This window comes from Acipenser ruthenus, chromosome 8 (genome assembly GCF_902713425.1).
Source record: "Acipenser ruthenus chromosome 8, fAciRut3.2 maternal haplotype, whole genome shotgun sequence".
Lineage (NCBI taxonomy): Eukaryota > Metazoa > Chordata > Actinopteri > Acipenseriformes > Acipenseridae > Acipenser > Acipenser ruthenus.
The window spans coordinates 64221383-64246556 of NC_081196.1; the positions used below are offsets into that span (position 1 = coordinate 64221383).

At 40.0% G+C, this 25174-nt stretch overlaps 1 protein-coding gene across 3 annotated transcripts in view; it reads right to left on the reverse strand.

Annotated features, from left to right (window-relative positions):
* The window catches only part of LOC117406833 (von Willebrand factor A domain-containing protein 3B-like), an 86272-nt gene that overhangs the window by 25730 nt on the left and 35368 nt on the right, over positions 1 to 25174 (reverse strand). For all 3 annotated transcript variants that reach the window (XM_059029493.1, XM_059029492.1, XM_059029491.1), the window contains 6 exons: positions 18454 to 18572; positions 15389 to 15439; positions 13502 to 13709; positions 7868 to 7988; positions 4933 to 5057; positions 2640 to 2777 (listed from right to left, as the gene is read on the reverse strand). In XM_059029493.1, coding sequence (XP_058885476.1) covers positions 2640 to 2777; positions 4933 to 5057; positions 7868 to 7988; positions 13502 to 13709; positions 15389 to 15439; positions 18454 to 18572 — 762 coding nt within the window. The remainder of the gene's footprint in view (positions 1 to 2639; positions 2778 to 4932; positions 5058 to 7867; positions 7989 to 13501; positions 13710 to 15388; positions 15440 to 18453; positions 18573 to 25174) is intronic.

Sequence of the window (25174 nt, forward strand, 5' to 3'; positions counted from 1 at the left end):
GTCACACTTGAGAATTATTGTATTTCTTGTTCTTATTGTATGACTTATATTGTAACACTTGAATGTATTTGTATTTGCTTGCGATTGTAAGTCGCCCTGGATAAGGGCGTCTGCTAAGAAATAAATAATAATAATAATAATAATAAGAAATAAATAATAATAATAATAATAATTCATCAATGAATTACTATTAATAACTAACATGGATTTCATCAATGAATTACTATTAATAACCAACATGGATTCATCAATGAATTACTATTAATAACTAAAATGGATTCATCAATGAATTACTATAAATAACTAACATGGATTCATCAATGAATTACTATTAATAACTAACATGGATTCATCAATGAATTACTATAAATAACTAACATGGATTCATCAATGAATTACTATTAATAACTAACATGGATTCATCAATGAATTACTATAAATAACTAACATGGATTCATCAATGAATTACTATTAATAACTAACATGGATTCATCAATGAATTACTATTAATAACTAACATGGATTTCATCAATGAATTACTATTACTAACTAACATGGATTCATCAATGAATTACTATTACTAACTGAGGCAGCAGTGTGGAGTAGTGGTTAGGGCTCTGGACTCATGACTGGAGGGTTGTGGGTTCAATCCCAGATGGGGGACACTGCTGCTGTACCCTTGAGCAAGGTACTTTACCTAGATTGCTCCAGTAAAAACTGTATAAATGGGTAATTGTATGTAAAAAATAATGTGATATCTGTATAATGTGAAATTATGTATAATGTGAAATAATGTGATATCTTGTAACAATTGTAAGTCGCCCTGGATAAGGGCGTCTGCTAAGAAATAAATAATAATAACTAACATGGATTCATCAATGAATTACTATTAATAACCAGGGATCCCAGGAATCGGTTTGCCCTGCAGAATAACGCAGAAAACATGGATTTGCAATGCTGTCGGAGAATTTTGGGGCACGGCAAAAAAATGCGTGCTTTTTTTGTTTGTTTGATAATCAAATCAATACACGTATCATATATACTCATCAACACAGGCAATTTTGCTTTACATTTACATAAACATACTTCAATAATACGTTCAATAAAACTGCTTCTGGTGCACAGAGGTCAAGGATGAACAGGCACACGCTGTCACATTCATGCTGAAACGTAGCTGCAGTTTACTTCAGTATCCAGTGCCTTGTTACTACTCAGCAAGCTGTTTAAAGATGCTGAAAACAATAAAGATCACCCTAAAGATCGGGTCAATGCGCTTGGCAATAGCCACCCAGACTAGCTCGCAGATAAACGAATATGAACACTATGTTTTGGTTCGTATGATTCCTACACAGATGTATTGTAATGTTTAAAGTAAAGTGGTAAGTTTGTTTATATTATTGATGGCACTGGAGAGCTTGTAACCTCCTTAGAATTTAAAAAATACTTCCTGTGTTAACTGTTAGTCAATAGTACTGTTTGTGTATCTTATAATGTGACAGGCGGGACGACTCAATTTTAGCCTTTTATTTTAATTGTGAAATAATGCAGATTTTAATTTTTTTTAATCTGAGAATTTAGTTTTTTTTTTTTTTATTGTGTAAAACTAGGATCCTTGTAAATAACTAACACACAGTTCTATAAACTAAAATACTTTAATACAGGAAAATTATTTATATTCTAATGTTGTACTGAACATAAAAAAACATTTCAGAATATTTCTGAACCCTTTCAGACAAACGCTGGGTGAGAGGGATTTCATTGTAGCGCAAGAAGAGCAGCTGAACCCAGCTGTCATGAAATGCAACCTGAACAGCATAACTATACTGAGAAAGCCTCCAATTAATCAATGTGTCTTTATTACTATAGAGTTCCCTATAGAGCAATCCTTTTTATTTTGAACATGCTTTTTCAGTCAAGTTTTTCAAAGGTCTTTCCTGGCATTGGAAGATGATTACCCAACACATAATTGTTCAGGCTTTTCAAAATAACTCAATGCTTTTTGACAATAACTGAATGCTTTTCACAATAACTGAATGCTTTTCTCAATAACTGAATGCTTTTCTCAATAACTGAATGCTTTTCACAATAACTGAATGCTTTTCTCAATAACTGAATGCTTTTCACAATAACTGAATGCTTTTCTCAATAACTGAATGCTTTTCTCCAGAATCTGTAAGACCCGAGGAGCTTAGCAGATCCCATTGTTGCAGAGAACACAATTACAGGCGAATCTGTTTGCCCGTGTGCCAATAACGTAAACTATTAAAAATACAATACCATGCATGTTGCTCTACAAGCTCCTGTTCCAGGTTTGTAACCTTTAAATCACTATCATATCATTGGTAATATACAGTATGTCTGATCTATATAATAGTATGTAACTCTTTTTTAGAACAAGTGTGCAGTTTGAAACAGCAGGCAGCCATGTCACAGAACCAATTATTTTGTTTTTTGCTACAGATGAACTCAGTATGATAACCTTGAGCCCCCTTCATTCATGAGTGGTTTAGACTCACAAGAAACTGCTGAAGCACAAAGAAAACAATCTGCCAGTTTGAATGAGAAAGTAATGACACGATGCTTGGAGAGAAGTCTGCTCTTTTTAGTTCTTTATTTTCAAGTCAGTAAACTGGACCTACTTGTTTGTTGTTGTATTTCAGAACCGTGTAGAATTTATCTGTTGATTTGCCTCGCTTTGGGGTTGCTATGACAACACCAGGGACCCAGCACTCCCCGGCACAGTCGGTCCCACTTCGAACAAATACAAAATCTCCAACCTGAGAAAAGCAAAAGAGGACCTCAAATTAGTGCTCCCAGAGAGTCCTGCTCAGCTTGGTATGGCTGTATCTAGCACACAGGCTAATCAGCACGAAACTGATTTTCACCTGGAATCACAGTCTTATCAAGGCTTAATTATAGCAATCAGTTGTATTGTGCCCTTTTGCTCATTAAAGTGTGGAAAGACTGTTTGAGTGGAATACAGGGCTCTTTAAAAAGCAGGCATTGTTATGAACTATTTTTACAAGGGCTCATACCACTGCTGATCAGTTATACACTTGGATCATTAGAATAATTCTAGGCAGAAGTCTCTATTTTTAGAATTTAGCTATAGGAACTATCACTCCGACTCAAAACATAATGTTTGTGCACATAATCAGTCCAAGGAAATACTAAACTTGGCAGAAAGGTGCTTTTCTGTGTATTTGTTCATAAGCCCAAGCTAGGAAATCATGTCATGATGTCATAGTTATAATTCTAACATACAGCTCTGGCCCAAAGGTTTGCATAGACTTCTCTAATTGTGCTTCATAAAGTGGAATGAAAGCTGCTGAATAATGTTACGTTAACAAATTGAATTACATACCACCGCTTTATAGTTTTCCATATACTTAAGAAAAACTAACATACATTTTAAAATGTGACATTTTGAAATCTAACATGAATACTACTGTACTAGTATTATGGCTTCCGGTAGACTTTTGTGATATCATTTTGCAGTTTCTTTGATAACACGATGTTAAATAAAATATCTAAATTATGTTCATATAGTTTTTTAATGTCTCAATCCTAAAATTCTAGGTGATGCAATATTTTTGGTCATAGCTGTACATATAATTAGACAACAATTAGTTTTTTTTTTTTTATGTATAGTCTTTTGATATTTACAGTAAATATAGTAATGCAGGTGCTAATCTGTATGTCTTCTACACCGGCATGTTGTCCATGTATTTGTCTGTCTTCTAAACCAGCATGTTGTCCATGTATTTGTATGTCTTCTACACCAGCATGTTGTCCATGTATTTGTCTGTCTTCTACACCAGCATGTTGTCCATGTATTTGTATGTTTTCTACACCGGCATGTTGTCCATGTATTTGTCTGTCTTCTAAACCAGCATGTTGTCCATGTATTTGTATGTCTTCTACACCGGCACGTTGTCCATGTATTTGTATGTCTTCTACACCGGCACGTTGTCCATGTATTTGTATGTCTTCTACACCGGCACGTTGTCCATGTATTTGTATGTCTTCTACACCGGCATGTTGTCCATGTATTTGTATGTCTTCTACACCGGCACGTTGTCCATGTATTTGTATGTCTTCTACACCAGCACGTTGTCCATGTATTTGTATGTTTTCTACACCGGCACGTTGTCCATGTATTTGTATGTCTTCTACACCGGCACGTTGTCCATGTATTTGTATGTCTTCTACACCAGCATGTTGTTCATGTATTTGTATGTCTTCTACACAGAAAATGTCTTCAGAACAGAAAATAAAATAGGAGGCACTTTTTTACACAGAGAATTGTGAGGGTCTGGAACCAACTCCCCAGTAATGTTGTTGAAGCTGACACCCTGGGATCCTTCAAGAAGCTGCTTGATGAGATTCTAGAATCAATAAGCTACTAACAACCAAATGAGCAAGATGGTCTGAATGGCCTCCTCTCGTTAGTAAACTTTCTTATGTTCTTATGTTCTTATGTACACCAGCACGTTGTCCATGTATTTAGGGATGAAGCCAGGACACCTGGGTTAGCATGTGAGTACCACGGGATCTTCAATTCATCGACGGGACCTCAGTGTTACTTCTCACACAGACACAGTATGAAGGACGGACACTTCTATAGCACAGCGCCCCCCGGTAACATGCTGGTGTATTGCTGAAGCCCTGGCCACTAACTGAGCCACAAACCACACTTCATGTAAGAAACTGATTTTCCTCAGAGGTCACCATTCCCAAGTGCTGACTCTCAACCAGGCTTAGCGATGAGAGCTAAACAGATCAGATCCAAGCCGGTAAATCTCCTGCTTCTACTGATGACACAGAACTGAAGAGAGGAGCATGCTCTGAAGATGCACGGCCATCCTGCCTAGCGTAGTATCTGGCAGTCAGACCCACATTCGAGTGGTATCATGTTGTCTGTGCGCTTACCTGCAGTGGTGGGCAAGCGAGAGCTCCTCCAATGGGAATCAGAAGCCCTGGTGGTGTAATCTGGGTATCTCCATTGCTGAAACTCACAACAGCCTTTTTGGAGCCAATGCATTTTGTCACTGTACCTGAAAACAAACATATTTAATTAATAGGTTTTTTTTACAAGCCATAAATGAGCTGATCAGCAGTGTGGAGTAGTGGTTAGGGCTCTGGACTCTTGACCGGAGGGTCGTGGCTTCAGGTGGGGGACACTGCTGCTGTACCCTTGAGCAAGGTACTTTACCTAGATTGCTCCAGTAAAAACCCGCCTTTATAAATGGGTAATTGTATGTAAAAATAATGTGATACCTTGTAACAATTGTAAGTCGCCCTGGATAAGGGTGTCTGCTAAGAAGTAAATAATAATAATAATAATAATAATAATCCTACAAAAAATAATAATAAAATGCAACGACACATTCGTAATATCACAACACTTAGAAGTAGTTCAGCTTTCCAGAATAAGTCATTCTGATTTGCTATTTGAAATGTGTTACTTCCAGGGCCCCCTGTTTCGAGTGTAACTCATTTAAAGCCCCACTGATTCGCCCCCGCTGCAGTGGCTCTGATAGAATTAGCAAGATGACGTCAAAGAGTCATTTCATGCACTTCTAGAACCCACTGGAGTCGGTACTAGAGTCTGTAGATAAAGACAAGGTTGATTAATGAACCAAAGAGGGGCTTGTTATCAGCATCACAGAGTACTGATTCCAATATATATCTACAAATGATGGGCATTGACAAAATTATTTTTGGTTTCTTTTTAATCACTTGATTATTCATCCTTGACCATGACACATTTGAGTGACTAATTAGTGAGACAGTCGATTGGAGTGATTTCAGCTGTTGAATTGCAAGCTTGAATAAAAGCAATATGCCACGTCTGTCAAGAGAGCAGCGCCTTTGTGCCTTCGTGCAATCGGCATGTTGGAGGCTGGACTAGGGCAGCGTACAGTGGCTCGCCATCTTGGGTGCTCACAGCCAGCAATTTCAAACCTGGTGAGATGGTATAACCAGACACACTGTCAATGACAGGCCACAAACTGGGAGACCAAGAGTCACAACACCTGCCCGAGATCGACAGATCATTTTGCAGCATCTTTGTGATGTCAATTGTTAATCAGCACAATACAAAGTTACTGCATCTGCTCTAAAACACAGTTTGTCATTTTTCAATCTTATGAAATAAGCCATTTTTACCATGAATCATAGATCATAGTCCAAGGTGTACAGATCATTGACCGCTTGCCACTTGTGCAGCTCCTCTGAGTAAATGTGAAGCAGTCCTGGCATTAGCAGGCTGTGAACTGCCTCATCCATCAAAGATAAAGGTCAATGAATTATAACTGCTGAGATTAGCCTCAAATAATAAACCAGGACACTGACACTCTTACTGTGCAACAAGAAAATCCCAACCCAAACCCTGACTCTGACCCTGACCCTGACCCTGACTCTGACCCTGACCCTGACCTTAACCCTGACCCCAACCCTGACCTTGACCCTGACCTTAACCCTAACCCTCTTACTGTGCAACAAGAAAATCCCAACTGTAACCCTGACCCGGAATAAAAACATAAATACATTTAAAACTAACAACAGGCATGTGAAATGTTCCCTTCTTTTACTGGACAGAGGGATCTTAAGCAGAAATGTTTTCAATCTTTGATGCAGCTGGTGTCTTTTTCGTTGAAGACATTTTAAAGAAATTGTGCAGCTCTATGCAGTGTGTGTATAGTGGCGTTATTTGTTTTTTGGTATAGTGGTGTTAAACTCGATCTATAAATTCCCTGGATCTGTGATGACTTTCTTCTCCTCATTTCAAAAGCTAAGATGCAGCAAAATCAATCTGATCTATAAAAGGGAGATGGTGCTCTATTATTTAGAACACTGTATTTGTGTTTAATAAAATGCAAGATGCTGAAAATAAATCTACTGAATGTAAGGCTAGAATGGCGATAATGATGTCACACAGTCTCCCTGGATGCTACGGCACAATGCACGTTTAATTTAGTGGTCACTCTTCCTCAGTACAATGAGGTCTACTGTTCGACTAGTTTCACATCAATTAGGAGTGTTGTATTTGAAATGCTGCCTCTGCCTCTGACTCATGGGGTTAAGCTGCTCCCGTACATGCAGGAGTCTGGCATGTCTGCCGTATCATTTTAATGGACTTCACATCTTAACATTTCATATTTTAAGCACATGGGAGCTTGATTCCAAACTTTATTCCAAGTGCATTAATGTTCGATCCGCCATTTATCACCAAGTGTGTGTTAATGTGCAGGCTGAGAAGAGAATTTCATCACACCATTTATCACCAAGTGTGTGTTAATGTGCAGGCTGAGAAGAGAATTTCATCACACCATCACCAAGTACATGTTAATGTACAGGGTGAGAAAATAATTTCATCACATCGTGAAAGCTCAGAGAACAAGATCATTTATTATAAGAGGATGGCCCAATTATTTTACCCCGAGAACTGAAAGTTCAGCGGGCGTCCTCCGATCCACGGCCGAGCCAGCTTCCTCTTTTACACCCAGGAACTCGAGAGCAGCTGTCAGCTACCGGCCTCTGGAGGACAAAGGCCAGCCCTGCAGGTGTCTGCTATGAGCTCTCTGGGGGTCTGGACAGCGGGGTTCGCTGTAGCATGATGAGGAGAAACAGTCTCTGCTGGTTTTGCCTCCCTAACCCACGGGAGTGCCAGAGCCAATGAGACACTCCCTTCTGAGTCCCCAGTGAAGACTGGCACCTCCACACGGCCGTGCTTTTACCAGGTGAGCCACTCAGGGACCCAACACTGGCTATTTTAATATACCATATACACCAGTATGTTTATGGTGCTATATGCTTTTATTTGAAAAAGTAATTTGAAAGGAGATCATAATTTTATGATTACCTGGGTAATAAAAGCCATCCGTCTCTGCCCTGGCAATGACCCGCTGGCCTCTCAGTGTGTCCAGGACCCTTTTCTCTCCTGCACTGGCTCTGAACACATTGCTGCCTTGGATCTTTTCTTCCTGCACAAACAGGGAGAATAAAATCATCTTTACAGCATGTTGAACAGAAAGCCTAATGGATGTGAACCCATTACTCATGTGACTTGGGCTGAAATCACAAAGCCTCATTTTCACTATGGGAAACTTTTATAAGCGCTGTTTCATGACTACAGGGTTTTCAGATCGGGAATTTTATCCACAAACCTTAACAAAAGTAATGTTAACTGCCTGGGGGTGCTTGTAATCCCCAAGCTAAATGAACAGCAGTTACATTAAATATCTGTTTCAGATCCATTTGAGCGACCCTGAACTAACTAAAACAAGCATGACTCTTCAGCCTTGTGCAAGAGGCTTGCCTTAACACTAAAACAAGCATGACTCTTCAGCCTTGTGCAAGAGGCTTGCCTTAACACTAAAACAAGCATGACTCTTCAGCCTTGTGCAAGAGGCTTGCCTTCTTAACACTAAAACAAGCACGACTATCCAGGGTGTTAGATACTGCTGGAAATGCACTCGGCAGGAGCTGGGAATTAGAGCAGGTCTATCCAGGGTGTTAGATACTGCTGGAAATGTACTCAGCAGGAGCTGGGAATTAGAGCAGGTCTATCCAGGATGTTAGATACTGCTGGAAATGTGAAGCACATCAGCACAGTAAGAGCCTGAAGCACATCAGCACAGTAAGAGTCTGAAGCACATCAGCACAGTAAAAGCCTGAAGCACATCAGCACAGTAAGAGTCTGAAGCACATCAGCACAGTAAGAGTCTGAAGCACATAAGCACAGTAAGAGTGTGAAGCACATCAGCACAGTAAGAGCCTGAAGCACATCACCACAGTAAGAGTCTGAAGCACATCAGCACAGTAAGAGCCTGAAGCACATCAGCACAGTAAGAGTCTGAAGCACATCAGCACAGTAAGAGCCTGAAGCACATCACCACAGTAAGAGTCTGAAGCACATCAGCACAGTAAGAGCCTGAAGCACATCAGCACAGTAAGAGTCTGAAGCACATCAGCACAGTAGGTTAGGGGTCTGTTTATCTGGGTTCCTCCAGGCTCCCGGGCAGACCACAGTTACAGCAGGTTAGGGGTCTGTTTGTTTGTCTAATCCATGTATTTTGCTGAAGTAGCTTGAATGAAATGTTCAGCATTTTCCTTCCTGTCCTTTTATCTTTGCATGATGATGATAATGATGTTGTGTTGAATTGTATTGTGTGTGTCGAGTTCCTTTTATCTTTGCATGATGATGTTGTGTTGAATTGTATTGTGTGTGTCGAGTTCCTTTTATCTTTGCATGATGATGTTGTGTTGAATTGTATTGTGTGTGTCGAGTTCCTTTTATCTTTGCATGATGATGTTGTGTTGAATTGTATTGTGTGTGTCGAGTCCCTTTTATCTTTGCATCATGATGATGATGTTGTGTTGAATTGTATTGTGTGTGTCGAGTCCCTTTTATCTTTGCATGATGATGATGATGTTGTGTTGAATTGTATTGTGTGTGTCGAGTCCCTTTTATCTTTGCATGATGATGATGATGATGTTGTGTTGAATTGTATTGTGTGTGTCGAGTCCCTTTTATATTTGCATGATGATGATGATGTTGTGTTGAATTGTATTGTGTGTGTCGAGTCCCTTTTATCTTTGCATGATGATGATGATGATGTTGTGTTGAATTGTATTGTGTGTGTCGAGTTCCTTTTATCTTTGCATGATGATGATGATGTTGTGTTGAATTGTATTGTGTGTGTCGAGTCCCTTTTATCTTTGCATGATGATGATGATGTTGTGTTGAATTGTATTGTGTGTGTCGAGTCCCTTTTATCTTTGCATGATGATGATGATGATGTTGTGTTGAATTGTATTGTGTGTGTCGAGTTCCTTTTATCTTGCCATGATGATTATGATGTTGTGTTGAATTGTATTGTGTGTGTCGAGTTCCTTTTATCTTTGCATGATGATGATGATGTTGTGTTGAATTGTATTGTGTGTGTCGAGTTCCTTTTATCTTTGCATGATGATGATGATGATGTTGTGTTGAATTGTATTGTGTGTGTCGAGTCCCTTTTATCTTTGCATGATGATGATGATGATGTTGTGTTGAATTGTATTGTGTGTGTCGAGTCCCTTTTATCTTTGCATGATGATGATGATGATGTTGTGTTGAATTGTATTGTGTGTGTCGAGTCCCTTTTATCTTTGCATGATGATGATGATGATGTTGTGTTGAATTGTATTGTGTGTGTCGAGTTCCTTTTATCTTGCCATGATGATGATGATGTTGTGTTGAATTGTATTGTGTGTGTCGAGTCCCTTTTATCTTTGCATGATGATGATGATGATGTTGCGTTGAATTGTATTGTGTGTGTCGAGTTCCTTTTATCTTTGCATGATGATGATGATGTTGTGTTGAATTGTATTGTGTGTGTCGAGTCCCTTTTATCTTTGCATCATGATGATGATGATGTTGTGTTGGATTGTATTGTGTGTGTCGAGTTCCTTTTATCTTTGCATGATGATGATGATGTTGTGTTGAATTGTATTGTGTGTGTCGAGTCCCTTTTATCTTTGCATGATGATGATGATGATGTTGTGTTGAATTGTATTGTGTGTGTCGAGTTCCTTTTATCTTTGCATGATGATGATGATGATGTTGTGTTGAATTGTATTGTGTGTGTCGAGTCCCTTTTATCTTTGCATCATGATGATGATGTTGTGTTGGATTGTATTGTGTGTGTCGAGTTCCTTTTATCTTGCCATGATGATGATGATGTTGTGTTGAATTGTATTGTGTGTGTCGAGTTCCTTTTATCTTTGCATGATGATGATGTTGTGTTGAATTGTATTGTGTGTGTCGAGTCCCTTTTATCTTTGCATGATGATGATGATGTTGTGTTGAATTGTATTGTGTGTGTCGAGTTCCTTTTATCTTTGCATGATGATGATGATGTTGTGTTGAATTGTATTGTGTGTGTCGAGTCCCTTTTATCTTTGCATCATGATGATGATGATGTTGTGTTGGATTGTATTGTGTGTGTCGAGTTCCTTTTATCTTTGCATGATGATGATGATGATGTTGTGTTGAATTGTATTGTGTGTGTCGAGTTCCTTTTATCTTTGCATGATGATGTTGTTGTGTTGAATTGTATTGTGTGTGTCGAGTCCCTTTTATCTTTGCATCATGATGATGATGTTGTGTTGAATTGTATTGTGTGTGTCGAGTTCCTTTTATCTTTGCATGATGATGATGATGTTGTGTTGAATTGTATTGTGTGTGTCGAGTCCCTTTTATCTTTGCATGATGATGATGATGATGTTGTGTTGAATTGTATTGTGTGTGTCGAGTTCCTTTTATCTTGCCATGATGATGATGATGTTGTGTTGAATTGTATTGTGTGTGTCGAGTTCCTTTTATCTTTGCATGATGATGATGATGTTGTGTTGAATTGTATTGTGTGTGTCGAGTTCCTTTTATCTTGCCATGATGATGATGATGTTGTGTTGAATTGTATTGTGTGTGTCGAGTTCCTTTTATCTTTGCATGATGATGATGATGATGTTGTGTTGAATTGTATTGTGTGTGTCGAGTTCCTTTTATCTTGCCATGATGATGATGATGTTGTGTTGAATTGTATTGTGTGTGTCGAGTTCCTTTTATCTTTGCATGATGATGATGATGATGATGTTGTGTTGAATTGTATTGTGTGCGTCGAGTCCCTTTTATCTTTGCATGATGATGATGTTGTGTTGAATTGTATTGTGTGTGTCGAGTCCCTTTTATCTTTGCATGATGATGATGATGTTGTGTTGAATTGTATTGTGTGTGTCGAGTCCCTTTTATCTTTGCATGATGATGATGATGTTGTGTTGAATTGTATTGTGTGTGTCGAGTCCCTTTTATCTTTGCATGATGATGATGATGATGTTGTGTTGAATTGTATTGTGTGTGTCGAGTCCCTTTTATCTTTGCATGATGATGATGATGATGTTGTGTTGAATTGTATTGTGTGTGTCGAGTCCCTTTTATCTTTGCATGATGATGATGATGATGTTGTGTTGAATTGTATTGTGTGTGTCGAGTTCCTTTTATCTTTGCATGATGATGATGATGTTGTGTTGAATTGTATTGTGTGTGTCGAGTCCCTTTTATCTTTGCATGATGATGATGATGATGTTGTGTTGAATTGTATTGTGTGTGTCGAGTCCCTTTTATCTTTGCATGATGATGATGATGATGTTGTGTTGAATTGTATTGTGTGTGTCGAGTCCCTTTTATCTTTGCATGATGGTGATGATGTTGTGTTGAATTGTATTGTGTGTGTCGAGTCCCTTTTATCTTTGCATTATGATGATGATGATGTTGTGTTGAATTGTATTGTGTGTGTCGAGTCCCTTTTATATTTGCATTATGATGATGATGATGTTGTGTTGAATTGTATTGTGTGTGTCGAGTCCCTTTTATCTTTGCATGATGATGATGATGATGTTGTGTTGAATTGTATTGTGTGTGTCGAGTCCCTTTTATATTTGCATTATGATGATGATGATGTTGTGTTGAATTGTATTGTGTGTGTCGAGTCCCTTTTATATTTGCATTATGATGATGATGATGTTGTGTTGAATTGTATTGTGTGTGTCGAGTCCCTTTTATATTTGCATTATGATGATGATGATGTTGTGTTGAATTGTATTGTGTGTGTCGAGTCCCTTTTATATTTGCATTATGATGATGATGATGTTGTGTTGAATTGTATTGTGTGTGTCGAGTCCCTTTTATCTTTGCATCATGATGATGATGATGTTGTGTTGAATTGTATTGTGTGTGTCGAGTCCCTTTTATATTTGCATTATGATGATGATGATGTTGTGTTGAATTGTATTGTGTGTGTCGAGTCCCTTTTATATTTGCATTATGATGATGATGATGTTGTGTTGAATTGTATTGTGTGTGTCGAGTCCCTTTTATCTTTGCATGATGATGATGATGATGTTGTGTTGAATTGTATTGTGTGTGTCGAGTTCCTTTTATCTTTGCATGATGATGATGATGTTGTGTTGAATTGTATTGTGTGTGTCGAGTCCCTTTTATCTTTGCATGATGATGATGATGTTGTGTTGAATTGTATTGTGTGTGTCGAGTCCCTTTTATCTTTGCATGATGATGATGATGATGTTGTGTTGAATTGTATTGTGTGTGTCGAGTCCCTTTTATCTTTGCATGATGGTGATGATGTTGTGTTGAATTGTATTGTGTGTGTCGAGTTCCTTTTATCTTTGCATGATGATGATGATGATGTTGTGTTGAATTGTATTGTGTGTGTCGAGTCCCTTTTGTCCCAAGTTCAGGAGTAGCTCTTGAGATGTAGTTGCCAGACTCACTATAACACATGTCACACAGGCTAGTCCAGAAAAGTCTCTTGTAAATAACACACAGTAGCTACTAGTAGCTATTACTGGTTAACACAAGAAGAATCTACTGTGTTCAGCAATATTACAAGCTCTACAGATTCAATGGCTGGACAGTAAAATGCCATGTACTCACTGCTGTGTTGCCCTCTTGAGATTGTGAGTGCGTTTCCAGTGCTAGTTTTTGTAAGTCTGAGGCCTGTTGGAGATACGTCTGCCCAGCTGCTATCTCCCCCTCCAGCACAGACAGGCTCTCCTCGGGAATCGGCCAGCCCAGCCTGTCCAGAGCCTGAAGCAGAGCTTCCTTGTGTTCTGTGAAGGGAACTGGCTCGGCGCTATGAAACCTACAGGAAGAACACAGTTAAACCAGGCATTGCATTGATATGATCGCTTTCTCCACAATCTGCTCCACCCTTCACTGTGTCACGCTGTGATCCAGACAGACGTAGTCCTGGAACTACTGTGCTTATAGCAGTGGAAATGTAGCTCATGAGGCATGAAAGAACAAACACATGATCTATATATACTGTGTAGCTCATTTTATAGGGTTACCTATGTATACATAGTGTATTGAAGAGGCTTGCACACATTTATAACACATCTATAACCTCAATCTGCTAAACAGCTGTGCGCAAAAAGGGGGTCAAATTTAATTAACTTCATGGATAGAAACAAGACTCCTGTTCCACAGACGTTTGATCCATTCCTGGCTTTACTATGAGTTTATTAAGAGATACCTGAGCTTGTTACCTATACACACTGGGGCTAATCACCTGGAATGGGAAAAACAGCTACTTCCCTCCTGCACTTGTAGGCTTGGAAAACCCCTAGAATTCATACAGTGAATATGATGTATATGCTCCATATCTCAGCTTATTGCATTTGTTTATTACTCTGAAATGCAGACACGTTGCAGAGCTGCCCTCAGATCCTATTTTATATTACTCTGAAATGCAGACACGTTGCAGAGCTGCCCTCAGATCCTATTTTATATTACTCTGAAATGCAGACACGTTGCAGAGCTGCCCTCAGATCCTATTTTATACTACTCTGAAATGCAGACACGTTGCAGAGCTGCCCTCAGATCCTATTTTATATCACTCTGAAATGCAGACACGTTGCAGAGCTGCCCTCAGATCCTATTTTATATTCATGTGAAATGCAGACACGTTGCAGAGCTGCCCTCAGATCCTTTTTTATATTCTTGTGAAATGCAGACACGTTGCAGAGCTGCCCTCAGATACTATTTTATATTACTCTGAAATGCAGACACGTTGCAGAGCTGCCCTCAGATCCTATTTTATATTACTCTGAAATGCAGACACGTTGCAGAGCTGCCCTCAGATCCTATTTTATATTACTCTGAAATGCAGACACGTTGCAGAGCTGCCCTCAGATCCTATTTTATATTACTCTGAAATGCAGACACGTTGCAGAGCTGCCCTCAGATCCTATTTTATATTACTCTGAAATGCAGACACGTTGCAGAGCTGCCCTCAGATCCTATTTTATACTACTCTGAAATGCAGACACGTTGCAGAGCTGCCCTCAGATCCTATTTTATATCACTCTGAAATGCAGACACGTTGCAGAGCTGCCCTCAGATCCTTTTTTATATTCTTGTGAAATGCAGACACGTTGCAGAGCTGCCCTCAGATACTATTTTATATTCATGTGAAATGCAGACACGTTGCAGAGCTGCCCTCAGATCCTATTTTATATTCATGTGAAATGCAGACACGTTGCAGAGCTGCCCTCAGATCCTATTTTATATTCATGTGAAATGCAGACACGTTGCAGAGCTGCCCTCAGATACTATTTTATATTACTCTGAAATGCAGACACGTTGCAGAGCTGCCCTCAGATCCTATTTTATATTCATGTGAAATGCAGACACGTTGCAGAGCTGCCCTCAGATCCTATTTTATATTCTTGTGAAATGCAGACACGTTGCAGAGCTGCCCTCAGATCCTATTCATGTGTTGGTTGATTTGTAACAATAAGAAGCACAATGATCACATACTTATCTCTTTCCTCTTGGGTTAAAGCTCTCCACACAATTCCATTAAGACGACTTGTGAAAGAAAACAGAAAAGCCTGTTATTGATGAGTTGTAGTGCTGTTCTAATATGATGAATACATATCATTCTTACGCTGACATGTGATTTCAAGCTGTGTTTTATGTATAAGCCACACTGTGGCCCATCCTTGAATTAGCAGTAATATATCTTTACGTTTGATCTGCATGCCCTTATACATGTTTACCAGGGTATCTTTGCACTTTTCCCATGGCTCTGCTATACCATTCCTATAGTGGCCCCTGGTTTATCATGCAGCTTTACCATACCTTGCTATTCGGTACCATGCTGTTACTGTGCTTTATTACACATCGCAATGTGTTTCTGTGGGGCACTTTTATAAGGGTGTGGCTGTTAATGCATGTACACAGCAACAGCTCTACAATCTTTACCCCTATCTGGATTAAGTGGGGTTTCTCAATGCGTTTTTCAGGTGACGCACTAAATCAATGTGATCTTCTTTAACTGCAAAGTCGCTGAGTGAAGGCGTTCTGGTAAAAGCATAGTAAAGAGTAGTAAAGATAAACGCCTCGTGAAATCATGGTAAAGACCCACATGCACTGAATACAACATATACACACTGTAAAGCATTGTGAAAACAATAGGTAATCTTTGTAAAGCATGAGCAATACTGTACATCACACAAGAATGGGAAAAGTGCATCGCAACCAGCAAAATGACTGTGGTAAAGTATTGAAAGCCATTAATACTGTAGCTATACACTGCTCTGTAACACAGACATGATCATTATCTAACCCAGTGAACGGGTTTGTGTGCTGTTGTCAAATATAACCCAGTGAACGGGTTTGTGTGCTGTTGTCAAATATAACTCAGTGAACTGGTATGTGTGCTGTTGTCAATGGTACAAATATAACTCAGTGAACTGGTATGTGTGCTGTTGTCAATGGTACAAATATAACTCAGTGAACTGGTTTGTGTGCTGTTGTCAATGGTACAAATATAACTCAGTGAACTGGTTTGTGTGCTGTTGTCAATGGTACAAATATAAGCCAGTGAACTGGTTTGTGTGCTGTTGTCAATGGTACAAATAAAAGCCAGTGAACTGGTTTGTGTGCTGTTGTTAAATATAAGCCAGTGAACTGGTTTGTGTGCTGTTGTTAAATATAACTCAGTGAACTGGTTTGTGTGCTGTTGTTAAATATAAGCCAGTGAACTGGTTTGTGTGCTGTTGTCAATGGTACAAATATAACCCAGTGAACTGGTTTGTGTGCTGTTGTTAAATATAAGCCAGTGAACTGGTTTGTGTGCTGTTGTCAATGGTACAAATATAACCCAGTGAACTGGTTTGTGTGCTGTTGTTAAATATAAGCCAGTGAACTGGTTTGTGTGCTGTTGTTAAATATAAGCCAGTGAACTGGTTTGTGTGCTGTTGTCAATGGTACAAATATAAGCCAGTGAACTGGTTTGTGTGCTGTTGTCAAATATAACTCAGTGAACGGGTTTGTGTGCTGTTGTCAAATATAACTCAGTGAACTGGTTTGTGTGCTGTTGTTAAATATAAGCCAGTGAACTGGTTTGTGTGCTGTTGTTAAATATAAGCCAGTGAACTGGTTTGTGTGCTGTTGTTAAATATAAGCCAGTGAACTGGTTTGTGTGCTGTTGTTAAATATAAGCCAGTGAACTGGTTTGTGTGCTGTTGTCAAATATAACTCAGTGAACTGGTTTGTGTGCTGTTGTTAAATATAACCCAGTGAACTGGTTTGTGTGCTGTTGTTAAATATAACCCAGTGAACTGGTTTGTGTGCTGTTGTCAATGGTACAAATATAACCCAGTGAACTGGTTTGTGTGCTGTTGTTAAATATAAGCCAGTGAACTGGTTTGTGTGCTGTTGTCAATGGTACAAATATAACCCAGTGAACTGGTTTGTGTGCTGTTGTTAAATATAAGCCAGTGAACTGGTTTGTGTGCTGTTGTTAAATATAAGCCAGTGAACTGGTTTGTGTGCTGTTGTCAATGGTACAAATATAAGCCAGTGAACTGGTTTGTGTGCTGTTGTCAAATATAACTCAGTGAACGGGTTTGTGTGCTGTTGTCAAATATAACTCAGTGAACTGGTTTGTGTGCTGTTGTTAAATATAAGCCAGTGAACTGGTTTGTGTGCTGTTGTCAAATATAACTCAGTGAATGGGTTTGTGTGCTGTTGTCAAATATAACTCAGTGAACTGGTTTGTGTGCTGTTGTCAAATATAACTCAGTGAACTGGTTTGTGTGCTGTTGTCAAATATAACTCAGTGAACTGGTTTGTGTGCTGTTGTTAAATATAAGCCAGTGAACTGGTTTGTGTGCTGTTGTTAAATATAAGCCAGTGAACTGGTTTGTGTGCTGTTGTCAATGGTACAAATATAACTCAGTGAACTGGTTTGTGTGCTGTTGTCAAATATAACTCAGTGAACTGGTTTGTGTGCTGTTGTCAAATATAACTCAGTGAACTGGTTTGTGTGCTGTTGTTAAATATAAGCCAGTGAACTGGTTTGTGTGCTGTTGTTAAATATAAGCCAGTGAACTGGTTTGTGTGCTGTTGTCAATGGTACAAATATAACCCAGTGAACTGGTTTGTGTGCTGTTGTTAAATATAAGCCAGTGAACTGGTTTGTGTGCTGTTGTCAAATATAACTCAGTGAACTGGTTTGTGTGCTGCTGTTAAATATAACCCAGTGAACTGGTTTGTGTGCTGTTGTTAAATATAAGCCAGTGAACTGGTTTGTGTGCTGTTGTCAAATATAACTCAGTGAACTGGTTTGTGTGCTGTTGTTAAATATAACCCAGTGAACTGGTTTGTGTGCTGTTGTTAAATATAAGCCAGTGAAATGGTTTGTGTGCTGTTGTTAAATATAAGCCAGTGAACTGGTTTGTGTGCTGTTGTCAACTTGGCTTTGTTTTTGTTGTTTTTCTTTGTTTGCTTGTTTGGTTTTTTGGTTCTTTTTTGTAAGAGTGTAAAAAGTTTCAGTTTCATATTGAAATGCAGATTCAGAGATTCAGTAGATTTACCTTTCATAGGATTTCAGAGCCTGCTTCAGCTTCTCTTTGTAAACTTCCAGGTTCACAGCCTGGGGATTGACCAGTGTGATCCGTTTCTTGCTGTTACTTACATAGGCCAACGGTAAAATCTAAGAATATAAAAATATAAGAGCAGATGCTTGAATTACTGGGGTTTTACAGTAATACCAATCGAGGCGTGAATAGCACAGCGAGCATAAGAGCACAGGACAGGACAGGGTGCCAGGGGGCAGTGTGGATAACAAGAGCACAGGACAGGACAGGGTGCCAGGGGGCAGTGTGGATAACAAGAGCACAGGACAGGACAGGGTGCCAGGGGGCAGTGTGGATAACAAGAGCACAGGACAGGACAGGGTGCCAGGGGGTAGTGTGGATAACAAGAGCACAGGACAGGACAGGGTGCCAGGGGGTAGTGTGGATAACAAGAGCACAGGACAGGACAGGGTGCCAGGGGGTAGTGTGGATAACAAGAGCACAGGACAGGACAGGGTGCCAGGGGGTAGTGTGGATAACAAGAGCACAGGACAGGACAGGGTGCCAGGGGGCAGTGTGGATAACAAGAGCACAGGACAGGACAGGGTGCCAGGGGACAGTGTGGATAACAAGAGCACAGGACAGGACAGGGTGCCAGGGGGCAGTATGGATAACAAGAGCACAGGACAGGGTGCCAGGGGGCAGTGTGGATAACAAGAGCACAGGAGAGGGTGCCAGGGGGCAGTGTGGATAACAAGAGCACAGGACAGGACAGGGTGCCAGGGGGCAGTGTGGATAACAAGAGCACAGGACAGGACAGGGTGCCAGGGGGCAGTGTGGATAACAAGAGCACAGGACAGGACAGGGTGCCAGGGGGCAGTGTGGATAACAAGAGCACAGGACAGGACAGGACAGGGTGCCAGGGGGCAGTGTGGATAAGAAGAGCACAGGACAGGACGGGGTGCCAGGGGGCAGTGTGGATAACAAGAGCACAGGACAGGACAGGGTGCCAGGGGGTAGTGTGGATAACAAGAGCACAGGACAGGACAGGGTGCCAGGGGGTAGTGTGGATAACAAGAGCACAGGACAGGACAGGGTGCCAGGGGGCAGTGTGGATAACAAGAGCACAGGACAGGACAGGGTGCCAGGGGGCAGTGTGGATAACAAGAGCACAGGACAGGGTGCCAGGGGCAGTGTGGATAACAAGAGCACAGGACAGGACAGGGTGCCAGGGGGCAGTGTGGATAACAAGAGCACAGGACAGGACAGGGTGCCAGGGGGCAGTGTGGATAACAAGAGCACAGGACAGGACAGGGTGCCAGGGGGCAGTGTGGATAACAAGAGCACAGGACAGGACAGGGTGCCAGGGGGCAGTGTGGATAACAGAGGTGTAGAATAATCGAAGTTTGGATAATCACTTTGTATTTTTTTTTTTTTTTTGCTGTTTTACTTGAAAAGGTTGTACTATAGTACAATATAGGAGCATGGAAAACATATGTAAAACTAGACATTTTAAACTCAAACCAAGCCATAGTATAGGCCAATGGGACACTATAACTTCCTGAAGATGGTTATGCAGGATGGTAAAGAAAAGTCTTATTCAGGATCTTCCTGTTGAAATCTTTACAGAGCAGCACACTGAAAGCTGGCAGTGCATTTCATAAGGGCCACGTGCAGCATACAAATACAAGAGAGGAATCTGTTACGTATTGTCTAGTTGAGCTGCCGAGGTCACACATGCAGTGGAAGAGGAGCATTGCTCCATGGTAATGAGGAGTTGCCATGGCAGCCTCTTATAGTGCCATTTTATATGCAAGGCAATGCACTTCATAGGGGTGGCCTTCCAAAATGGCCTTCTTTTATTGCATTTCCTTTTTTCATTTAAGAAATCCCAGCATGCAAAGCAACTACAAGCAACACACAACTCCAGAGCTCCCACCAGATAAACACACTGCTCAACCGCTGCCACAGGAAGCTCAGCCTACTTAAACAGCTGCTGCTGCTGCTGCTGGAAACACTTTTTGAATGCAGGTGACCTGTTGCTCTATCTGCATTTCCAAGTACATATGGAAGACTCATCATTTACGGGAATTATTATTATTATTATTATTATTATTATTTATTTCTTAGCAGACGCCCTTATCCAGGGCGACTTACAATTGTTACAAGATATCACATTATTTTTTACATACAATTACCCATTTATACAGTTGGGTTTTTACTGGAGCAATCTAGGTAATGTACCTTGCTCAAGGGTACAGCAGCAGTGTCCCCTACCAGGGATTGAACCCACAACCCTCCGGTCAAGAGTCCAGAGCCCTAACCACTACTCCACACTGCTGCCCTATATGGGAATGCTTGTATACTTGTGTGCTACATGTAGTGAAGCACTTACTTTGCTGTGATTAATATACTGCACACAAGCAAGCCTAACATATTGCACATTGCCGCTGCAATACTTGATAAAACCCTCATGTTTTAAGCATGGAAAGACTCAGCACCATTAGCAGATCAGTGTGGCACAGGCTCCACAATGCATTTTAATGGAAAACCATTTGAATACATTTTCAACTTTAAATAAACAGCAGTAATTATCCTTGTATTTACAAAAACATACCTCTGAATCATTTTGTTATCCAAACTAATATTAAAACAGCTTAGTGTCTTATATTTTACACAACCATTGCCATGCAAAAATATAAGGACCCAAATTCCACATTCATTGATCAAAATGCAAGTGGGCCATTGGTCACGCAGCACCAGAACTACCATAAAAAAAGCCTTTCCCATTGGAAACAAAAAGATAAGCATCTGTACACAGTGCCTGCTGCATGGGAAATACTGTGTGTGATGAATGCTGAAGGCTTTCCACACAGTGCAGAAGTGTCAGAGCGCCCTCTGCTGTTCTCACAGCCTCATCACAGACACCACAGCTCTGTTCATATTGCTGGAAGCTAATTTCCAAAGGCTTAGATTGACCTTTACACTCTACAGTTTTAAGTCAGTAGCGTTGGCATTGTGTTTGACATCCCTGTGGTAACAGTGTTAGCAACTGAGTCAGCTGCAAGTGTCAGCATTGACATACAGTAACGTTTAAGACAATCCCAGAGGAAGTCTTTCAAGATAGAAAGATGCAACAGAATGTCTGTCTACTGCTCAGCTTGTACCAGTGACCGTGGCCAAAGCTGGCCAGCCTGCATTGGCAGGTATCTCAAATCGAACCAGCAGAGTATGTTTCTGTAACGCTTGGCGAGGCAGCGACAGCACTGCAGCTCCCTGCGCTGCGGCTGGGATACAGCCTTAGTTGCTTGTTGGGAACTTAATTAAGAGAGACTCATCCACAGCAATCTGAATTCTCAGGTACTTAATAAAGTCAAGCAGACATTACAAACACATTATCCACAGCAATCTGAATTCTCAGGTACTTAATAAAGTCAATCAGACATTACAAACACATTATCCATAGCAATCTGAATTCTCAGGTACTTAATAAAGTCAAGCAGACATTACAAACACATTATCCATAGCAAGCTGAATTCTCAGGTACTTAATAAAGTCAAGCAGACATTACAAACACATTATCCACAGCAATCTGAATTCTCAGGTACTTAATAAAGTCAAGCAGACATTACAAACACATTATCCATAGCAATCTGAATTCTCAGGTACTTAATAAAGTCAAGCAGACATTACAAACACATTATCCACAGCAATCTGAATTCTCAGGTACTTAATAAAGTAAGTCAAGTAGACATGGGTCTATTCCAAGCTCTGGTCTAATCTTTTGATGCTCTTCCTCTTTGAATTTGCTGGGATAATCCTTGTGGTTCAGTCATGCTATGGTGATATTTCTAGTGGATACTGTAGTTACTGCAGGAGTGAGGACAATGGGGTGAGCTCCTGAAGGGGTAGACAGCCTCATCGCTTGTTGTACAAGTTTGAAGACTTTGAGAAAGAATGTTTCTTTTAGTTCAGTATAACATAGTATAACAACCCACCTTATTGACAGTACAGTCCACTGGACGCAATGCGACAAAGTGTTAATGTGTTTGGCACAAGCTGATCTTATAAGTGTCAGTGTGATTACTGAACTGAATTAGAAAAACATGTACAAACTTGCAGTGTTTGCCTGACCTGCTTGTTTAAAACATGCCTGATTTACGGAGGCTCCCGAGAGAGTGTGTGCTGTTTGTAAACATGCCTGCTCAGGAACTAGAAGCTATCAAAGTGCTGTGTTCATAACTGATGCCCTTGTGAATAATTAATTTCCACTTCACTGACAAACCATTCCCAGAAATTAGATTTAACGAGTAACACTCTTTACATGAGATGGAATCTGAGTAGCCGATCAGAAAAAAAAAACATCATTTATTGTACTTAATTTACTGATTACTTAACATTTTAACCTTCTACATATAATCGGTTATTAAATAAATGTATTAATTTATTAATGCCTGTGTCTCCCTGAGTAACTGATCCAAGCGAAGCGCATTATGTATAAATTCTACAGCATGACTTTCAGTATGTATGGATATTCATACATTCACCTGCACTAGATCAGTATGTATGGATATTCATACGAGCACCTGCACTAGATCAGTATGTATGGATATTCATACGAGCACCTGCACTAGATCAGTATGTATGGATATTCATACGAGCACCTGCACTAGATCAGTATGTATGGATATTCATACGAGCACCTGCACTAGATCAGTATGTATGGATATTCATATATCCACCTGCACTAGATCAGTATGTATGGATATTCATACGAGTACCTGCACTAGATCAGTATGTATGGATATTCATACGAGCACCTGCACTAGATCAGTATGTATGGATATTCATACGAGCACCTGCACTAGATCAGTATGTATGGATATTCATACATCCACCTGCACTAGATCAGTATGTATGGATATTCATACGAGTACCTGCACTAGATCAGTATGTATGGATATTCATACATCCACCTGCACTAGATCAGTATGTATGGATATTCATACGAGCACCTGCACTAGATCAGTATGTATGGATATTCATACATCCACCTGCACTAGATCAGTATGTATGGATATTCATACATCCACCTGCACTAGATCAGTATGTATGGATATTCATACATCCACCTGCACTAGATCAGTATGTATGGATATTCATACGAGCACCTGCACTAGATCAGTATGTATGGATATTCATACGAGCACCTGCACTAGATCAGTATGTATGGATATTCATACATCCACCTGCACTAGATCAGTATGTATGGATATTCATACATCCACCTGCACTAGATCAGTATGTATGGATATTCATACGAGCACCTGCACTAGATCAGTATGTATGGATATTCATACGAGCACCTGCACTAGATCAGTATGTATGGATATTCATACGAGCACCTGCACTAGATCAGTATGTATGGATATTCATACATCCACCTGCACTAGATCAGTATGTATGGATATTCATACATCCACTTGCACTAGATCAGTATGTATGGATATTCATACGAGCACCTGCACTAGATCAGTATGTATGGATATTCATACATCCACCTGCACTAGATCAGTATGTATGGATATTCATACGAGTACCTGCACTAGATCAGTATGTATGGATATTCATACATCCACCTGCACTAGATCAGTATGTATGGATATTCATACGAGCACCTGCACTAGATCAGTATGTATGGATATTCATACGAACACCTGCACTAGATCAGTATGTATGGATATTCATACATCCACCTGCACTAGATCAGTATGTATGGATATTCATACATCCACCTGCACAAGATCAGTATGTATGGATATTCATACGAGCACCTGCACTAGATCAGTATGTATGGATATTCATACGAACACCTGCACTAGATCAGTGTGTATGGATATTCATACATCCACCTGCACTAGATCAGTATGTATGGATATTCATACGAACACCTGCACTAGATCAGTATGTATGGATATTCATACGAGCACCTGCACTAGATCAGTATGTATGGATATTCATACGAACACCTGCACTAGATCAGTATGTATGGATATTCATACATCCACCTGCACTAGATCAGTATGTATGGATATTCATACATCCACCTGCACAAGATCAGTATGTATGGATATTCATACGAGCACCTGCACTAGATCAGTATGTATGGATATTCATACGAGCACCTGCACTAGATCAGTGTGTATGGATATTCATACATCCACCTGCACTAGATCAGTATGTATGGATATTCATACGAGCACCTGCACTAGATCAGTATGTATGGATATTCATACATCCACCTGCACTAGATCAGTATGTATGGATATTCATACATCCACCTGCACTAGATCAGTGTGTATGGATATTCATACATCCACCTGCACTAGATCAGTATGTATGGATATTCATACGAGCACCTGCACTAGATCAGTATGTATGGATATTCATACATCCACCTGCACTAGATCAGTATGTATGGATATTCATACGAGCACCTGCACTAGATCAGTATGTATGGATATTCATACATCCACCTGCACTAGATCAGTATGTATGGATATTCATACGAGCACCTGCACTAGATCAGTATGTATGGATATTCATACATCCACCTGCACTAGATCAGTGTGTATGGATATTCATACATCCACCTGCACTAGATCAGTATGTATGGATATTCATACGAACACCTGCACTAGATCAGTATGTATGGATATTCATACGAGCACCTGCACTA